This window comes from Eretmochelys imbricata, chromosome 4 (genome assembly GCF_965152235.1).
Source record: "Eretmochelys imbricata isolate rEreImb1 chromosome 4, rEreImb1.hap1, whole genome shotgun sequence".
In the NCBI taxonomy this organism is placed as follows: Eukaryota; Metazoa; Chordata; order Testudines; family Cheloniidae; genus Eretmochelys; species Eretmochelys imbricata.
In genome coordinates this window covers 65,312,388-65,320,210 of record NC_135575.1, presented here as the reverse complement: position 1 = coordinate 65,320,210, position 7,823 = coordinate 65,312,388, and the positions used below count along the sequence as shown (strand labels likewise).

At 47.5% G+C, this 7,823-nt stretch overlaps 1 protein-coding gene across 1 annotated transcript in view; it reads left to right on the top strand.

Moving 5' to 3' along the window:
* The first annotated feature begins 5,241 nt into the window (after window positions 1–5,241).
* PDGFC (platelet derived growth factor C) overlaps window positions 5,242–7,823 on the top strand; it is a 250,961-nt gene continuing 248,379 nt past the window's right edge. The window contains exon 1 of the mRNA XM_077814475.1: window positions 5,242–5,359. Within this exon, the coding sequence (XP_077670601.1) occupies window positions 5,242–5,359 (118 nt within the window). The remainder of the gene's footprint in view (window positions 5,360–7,823) is intronic.

Here is a 7,823-nt window from a genome sequence, read left to right as displayed (position 1 = left end):
AATAAATAAAAAACCCTCAAACAAATCTTGAAAGCATAAGAAATGTGATTGAAAAATAATAATTGAAAGATTAGTCCATGCCTGGAATACTGTTTAGTTCTGTCGCTTTCTAAAAAGGATACAACAGAAATAGAGGGGGCTTAGGGATGGACAAGAAGTACTAAATGCATAGAGACTTAATGAAGAGAGATTTAAAAGTAAAGAATTCTCTAATTTATAAAGGAAATAACAAGGGATATGGCAGAAGTATACAAAAATAATGCAAGGGATAGAGAAGGTTAATTAAGTGCTTCAATTGATCTATTCTCAGAATACAAGGACAAAGAAACATTCAGTGAAACTGAAAAGCAACAAATTTAAAAATGATAAAAGGAAATACTTTTATGCCACTAGATATCACTGAGAAGAAAAACATAGTATGATTTTTAAAAAAGATATAAATGTCTATGCTTCAAGGAATAAGCCAATCTTTATCTGCTGGGGGTTTAGAAAAATAAAACAAAACAAAACCTCCCAAAAGAGGGAACTTTTATTCCATAGTTGTCCACTATGGGGTTTCTTGCACTTCCTTTGAAGAATCTGGTGCTGGCAAGTATAAGAGGCAGGATACTGGACTAGAACCACTGGTCTAATGCAGTATGCAAATTCCTCCAGCCAAAACTTTCAAAAGCAACTAGTGCTTTAATTTGTAAGTGTCTAACTTGAAATGTTTTGAAGGTGTCTGAATTTCCAGAAAATACTCCGCATCTATCCTCTGAAAATCAGTACCCCTTAAGCTGCCTCTGGTTAGATGCTCAGTAGTGGAGGCACCCCAAATCACTGCTGAATTGATGAATGTTCCTATGTACAGTCACTTTAAAATCTTGGAAGGGATAAATAAGCATGTCACCCTAGCTATAATTTCTATTCCAGAAACATGCATTTAAATATTTGTAAGTGCGTGTGTGTGTGTGTGTGTATATATATATAATGTTAACTCAAATCTAACTTGTATTTTCCAAAACAAATAAAACCTGGTTAAAATACATACTACTTTGTCTGATAATCAAATGTTATTGTTTATAATCACCCAAGTAAGATTTCTTTAAAGCACTCAGTTTGTCATATTTGTTTTCTCATTTTTAAGTAACAAGGGTGGAAGATAGAAATCAAATACAGTCTCCTTTGCCTGTACCAAAGCTCTCTGGGGCAGGGACTGTCATTTACTGCATATTTGTACAGAGCTTAGAACAACCTTGTTGTGGCCTTTAAGTGCTCCTACAAAGTGATTAATTAAAAATAGAGGTTTCAGAGTAGCAGCTGTGTTAGTCTGTATTCGCAAAAAGAAAAGGAGTACTTGTGGCACCTTAGAGACTAACAAATTTATTTAACCATAAGCTTTCATGAGCTACCACTCACTTCATCGGATGCATTCAGTGGAAAATACAGTGGGGAGATTTCAGTGTGTATGGTAACAGCCATTGTTTCATGTTCTCTATGTATATAAATCTCCCCACTGTATTTTCCACTGAATGCATCTGATGAAGTGAGCTGTAGCTCACGAAAGCTTATGCTTAAATAAATTTGTTAGTCTCTAAGGTGCCACAAGTCCTCCTTTTCTTTTTATTGAAAATAGACAACGCCTGTCCATGCCTCGCTGGTTTTAGAGTCTCCTGTAGGTATGGTAGAGATGCAGGTCTGCTATACAAGAGGGGAGCAAGGTTCTGGAGGGCCATAGAGCAGTTGTTTTCAAACTGTGGGTCATGACCCAGTACTGGGCTGCAAAATGTAAGGCACTGGGTCATGGTGGCTCTGGTCAGCACCTCTGACTGGGCTGTTAAAAGTCCCATTGGCAGTGCTGCCTGGCTAAGGCAGGCTAGTCCCTACCTGTTCTGACCCTGCGTTGCACCCCAGAAGTGGCCAGCAGCAGGTCCGGCTCCTAGGTGGGGGGACCATGCTGCCCCCCCCACCCGAGCACCGGTTCCCGGCCAATAGGAGCTGGGGGCGGGGGTGTGTGTGTGCCTGCAGGCAAGAGCCACATGGAGCCACTTGTGTGCCTCCGCCTAGGAGCCAGTCCTGCTGCTGACCGCTTCCGGGGCACAGCATGGTCTGCGGTGCCAGGACAAGCAGGAAGCCTGCCTTAGCACCCCCACTGCACCACTAACCGGGAGCCACCCTAGGTAAGCTTGCATCCCAACCCCATGCCCCAATCCCCTGCCCCAGCCCTGAGCCCCCCACGAACCCAGAGCCTCTTCCTGCACTTAAACACCTCATCCCTGGCTCCACCGCAGAGCCTGCACCCCAGCCCAGAACCCTGACCCCCTCCACACCCCATTCCCCTCCCCCAGCCCAGAGCCCCCCACACACCTTGAACCCCTCATTCCTGGCCCCACCCTGCAGCCCTCACCCCTGCATCCCAACCCTCTGCCCCAGCCATGAGGCCCTCCCACACCCCAACCCCCTCATCCCCAGCTCCATTTGGGTCGCAGGCATCAACAATTTTCTTCAACTGAGTCACCAGGAAAAAAGTTTGAAAACCATTGCCCTAGAGGACCCTGTAGAGTGCAGGTGGAACTTTACTGTGGGTGGGGCTAAGCATCCATTGGTGCATAGATCTTCCCCCATAGTCAGCTCAAGGCCATTGGGTTGGAGTAACCTCTGAGGAGCTGCTGCAGAACTGCATTGTGACTAGGACAGGGAGATGATTCATCCTCCTTGACCCCTAACACATCTGTTAAGCATCCTCACCCCCTTACTCAGGCTGAGTGCTGGACTGCCAGTGTGAGGCTTAGTGCACTCAGGTTAGGCAGTCCTTGGCAGGTTTAACAATATTTTTGATTAAATTTGTATAGGTCTTATCCTGAAAGATGTTGCATATCATCATTTCCTACTGAAATGAATGAGATGTGAGGGCACTCATTGATTCACAGAACTGGGGTTCATTCTGCTAAAGAAATAGCACAAAAGCTCTCCCAGAGGATAGCTGCTTTAAAAGGGACAAGGATGTAGCTTGATTCACTGAACAATGCTGTAGGTTACAAAATAACATTTCACCAGAAGGAAGATAATGGTTATCAAATGTTGAATGACACAAAGTAGGATTTCAATTTATTTACGTAAGTGGCTTAACATTCTCATTTCAAGGTAGATGAAATAATATGTAGTGATGAAAGAAAACTAAGCTGTCCAATAAGCATTTTAAAAAAATCTCTTCCTATTTCATTTCTAAATATCAGGGGAACAATTTAAATGAAGGGTTTAACTATGCATTTATTTTTTCAAATACAAACCAATTGTCATCAAAACAAATAAACAAAACCCCATAAATATAAGAGACTTTCACAATAAACAACTGTCACCATAATGATTTCTCTTAATTAAGGAATTTGACAATGAATAAAGAAAATGAGAAATTGGCCTGAAGCACAAAGAGCCTGATTCTCCATTCACATCCCCATGGACAACTCTCGCCAGCCCTCTCTGAAGTCAACAGGGCTGTGGGTCTGGCCCCAGGGACCTGATTGCAACAGTAGGGCCAAAGTCTGTATGTGGAGCTGAACTTCCTCCTAGTTTGGAGCCAGGCTTTTGACTGGGCCCACTATCAAGGCTGCTGCAAGCTGTGAAGTTTGGCTGGAGAGCCGAACCTGCCCAAAGCTGAGCAATGGTCCGAGCTGGGGATCGAGCCCATCTCTATTTCAAACCCCACAGCCAGGGGTGGCTAATGGGTTGCGTGCCAAAACCAGCGACGCTGGAAGGGTCAGAAAGGCTCCTTGCGCTGTACTGGAGACAAGACGCCCCGACTCAGCCAGAGCGAGCGGTGATGGGCCGTTTCCTGCGATCTGCCGGGACCTGGCACCTAACATCCCGCTGATCAAACCAGGAGCGGCGGGGGCTCGCCCATTCCCTCCCGTCTCTTGGCGGCCTTCAGAAGCGCCGGGGGCTCCCTGGAGGCTTGGGGCCGTTGTCTGGCAGGTTAACGTTTGTTTTGCTTGCTCCGACGCCTTCCCCTGTGCCCGGAGCGGGCCAAGCTCAGCCCGAGCCCGGCTGCGCCGCGCTCTGCTCTAGCACCTGTTGGGTCGCCAGCTGGAGGCCAAAGGCAGAGAGCGCGAGCCGGCGGCGGCGGCGGCAGCAGCTCCGCTTCCCCCGCTTCCCGGCTGCCCCGCGCAGCGGCAAGCTCCCCCCACCCCTAGCAGCCCCCGCCTGGGCTGGCCACTCCGGCTTCCTGCGCGCCCCTCCCGGCGACGCTAGGGGTAACCTCCGCCGGGCGGGAGCCCTGGGCCAGGGCGGTTCAGCCGGGCGGCCCCGGGCAGAGGAATTGCGGGGTGCGGGGCAGGAGGAGAAGGGGGATCCGCGCAGAGGGGGCGGGGGAAGGTGAGACAGCAGGGAAGAGCCGAGGGGCTCTGGGGGAGGAGGGGGACCGCGGGGAGTAGGGGCAGGCTCCTGGGGGAGGAGGGGGACCGCGGGGAGTAGGGGCAGGCTCCTGGGGGAGGGGAGCCGGGCCGGCTTGCTGGGGGCTCCGGGCGGCGGAGCTAGTCTTGACTCTTTCTTTTAACGCGAACCGCTGTCGCGTCAAACTCAAACCAGGTGCCGGGCTCGGGCTGCGTGCAGCCGCTGGCGGGGGAGAGCGGAGCAGCAGCCTGCCCCGGCTGCGTGCGCTGGGACGGGCACTTTGTTCGCGCTCCCACCCCCTCCCCTGAGGCCGGGCCGCCGGGGGGCAGGGCAGAGACACGCGAAGGAGGGGGGAGCGGAGCCCTGCGGAGGGGCTGAGGGACGCTGCCCGGCTGGCAGCGCGGCTGTCTCGCAGAGGGCGAAGAAGGGGTTTCTCAGGGAGCTCGCCTTGCTCTCCGCCCCCTCCCCGCGCTGTTCCTGCTGTTTTGCTTGTGGAGCTGACAGGTGCCGCTCCGAGGCGGCGGCGAGTCCTCTCGTCCCCTCCGCCCTTGGCCCCAGTGTGCGCTGGGCGCCTTCGCCAGCCCCGCGCGGATTGCTGAGCCCTTGCGAAGCTGGTGTGGGTCCAGCTTTTGCTTTGATCCTTTAGCGCCCCCCGCCCCCCCCCCCCCCCCGAGACACGGAGAAAGGCGCTAGGACAAAGTTTTGGATGGGATTATGTGGAAACTACCCTGCACTTCTGCGCTGCCAGAGCAGGCTCAGGGCTGCTTTCTCCCCAGCGGCGCAGCCATCGCCTGGTGGTGGTGAAAGAGACTCGCGACTTGCCGGCGATCTGAACGTGCCTGGTGTGTGTGATAACTTCCCCCGGTCAGCCAAATGCTCCTCTTCGCCTTCCTCCTGCTGACATCTGCCCTGGCCAGCCAGAGACATGGAGCCCAAGCGGAGTCCAATCTGAGCGTCAAGCTGCAGTTCTCCAGCGCCAAGGAGCAAAATGGTAAGGCACGGACAGTGTTCCCAGCCAGGCTGGGGAAGGAGGGGAGGGTGCATTAACTCTGCAACTTCGGACGCCGGGCTGTCTCGAACCTGTGGCTCTCTCAACAGAGTGTAACTTCACAATGCACAACACACCGTGCAGGCAGTCCTGAGCGAGGCTGTAAATATCTCATTGAAACTCACTGCGGGAGGGGAAAAAAAAATCTTACGTCGCCCAAGTGAGCCTTTAAGATCGAAGCCAAAATGAATGAGACTTGGCAGGTCTGTCTTCGCTGTGTGTTTGTTACTCCAGGAAACTTGTCAGCCTCGTTAACTGAAGCAGGGGAGGTAAAAGGGCACCAATTAACTAGCCAGAAGATAGCAAAGAAGGAAGCTCACAGCCTGTTTGGAGACTTTATTTTGTGGGTGGTGGTTTAAAATGTTTCTTTTCTTTCTTTTTGTTTTTCTAACCACACCTTTGTGCCCTAATCCTTCCTTCTCTGGTAGGGTGTTTTTGTGTCGGTTGGTGAATGGGCACTATTTTGTATGTGCTGGAAACCAGCTATTCCTGCATAGGAAATGAGAATTACTTTCAGCTTTCAAGTGTACCTGAAATGTTTAGAAAACTCTCAGATGCAAGTTCCCTTGGGCGGGGATTGCTCAGAGCTGGAGAAAGGCTCCTTTCATACAGCAAGGGCAGCTTCAGGGTGTGTAATTTGCTTAGCCTCTGAACTCCATATGATTTACATTATTCAGATTTTTAAGGGCCTTTTCTCTTGATCTACTATTATGAAGTCATTTTAAACACTACTTTAAAAACAGAAATGTTATGTACCACATGAAACCACACTATTTATGCAGAATGTCTACAATTAGGCTATTAAACACCCTGTTTTCCAGTGATGTATGCCAATATACAAGGGGGAAAATCTTAGCAGTTTGTCTGTTAGCTAGACTGTTGTTTCTCCTAGACAAACCAACATAAAGGTGCAAGCAGAATACTCCCAAAGTTTTAGTAGGTTATAAATGAAATATAACAAAAATGCAAATTTAAAGACTTGTTCAGTTCAGCAAAAACTGTCATCTTGAACTTGACTCTCTTGATATAAGTATTATATGCTGCATCTTTTAATACAAAACAAATAAAGAACTAAGTGGCCTGTTACAGGCATTATGTGAGTTAATAGAATGTGTGGTGTTACCAAATTTAGCAGAAGAGATTAATATTGCTGCTGTTTGCTAATGTGATGACATATGGCACCTGCAGACTGCCCGGGCTACTGATCAAAGAGCAGCACAGGGATCAGTCTCTAATCAGAGCAACTGCAAAGGGCTAGGGGAAAGTGATCAAAAGAGTCAGAAACCTGACAGGAAAATTAATCAGGCTAACCTTTGTCCTCAGTACAGGAAAATATCTATGTTGTGTGAGAATGAAATATCTCCCATCCTCCCAATTCATCTGACTGATGGAGGTTTTAGGAAGCCAGCTAGAGACAAAGTGGATTCAGGGCAAATGTAATGAAAATATGCTTTACTCTTTTATTTATGTGGTGTATACAAGGAGCATATTGAAGTGTTTGAATTACCATTGTTTTCTCAACGCAGACAAAGTTCATGTGAGAGACATAACAGGTTGTCAGCCTTCCACAAGAGATTTGTTATATGACAGTGCAACAGGGTCTTAAATAGACACTAAGGCCTTATTGCCTAGTTGTACAATAAAAAAGTCTGAAAAGTGAAACTGCTACACAGGAGAGAGGTAGAATTGCTATAAAATAAATATTTATGGATAATATAAATAGTTATATCTGACAGCACAACTTAGGCACTGTTCATACACTGGTAATGCAGCTGCCTGAGGACAAGCTTCAGGTGGCTAATGATCCAGTTTGTCACTTTGTGAGGTACAGTAACTACATCACGGTCTTGTAACAATTACAAAACCAGAAGAAAGAGAAAAGAGTTCCAAAAATGTTACTCTTAATATATTAAATATAGTTCATATAGTATAGCTATCTGAATAGTTGTTGACCTATGCTTTCATTTCCAGCTCTTAACTGTTGCACTTAGTCTAATGTAAAAGTTTAGCTAAAACTAAAACCAATACTTAATTTTTTTGACACACTTTAATTATTTGTGGGATCAGTAACGTTGGTCAGACCAGTTTTAACTTGATTTAATTAGAGTGATTTTTTTTAACTCTGTAGCAATCTAAAGAGTGTATAGCTTTTAGCTAGAGGCAGGTTAAAACTCCATGTAGTTGGCTAGGAGATGTTGCTGTTCACATGCCAAAGCTTTATATACAATGTTTTGGTTAGAAGAAAAAAGCGGGGGGGGAGGGTGGCTGGGAGGGAGAAACACTTATCTCCTTCATCCTAGAAATAAAAAGTTCTGACTCCTAATTGCTAAATTGATATCTAGCCAAACAGTTGTACTACAAAACAAATTAAAATCGTACTGACTGCATGCTAGAGTAGCTATTATTG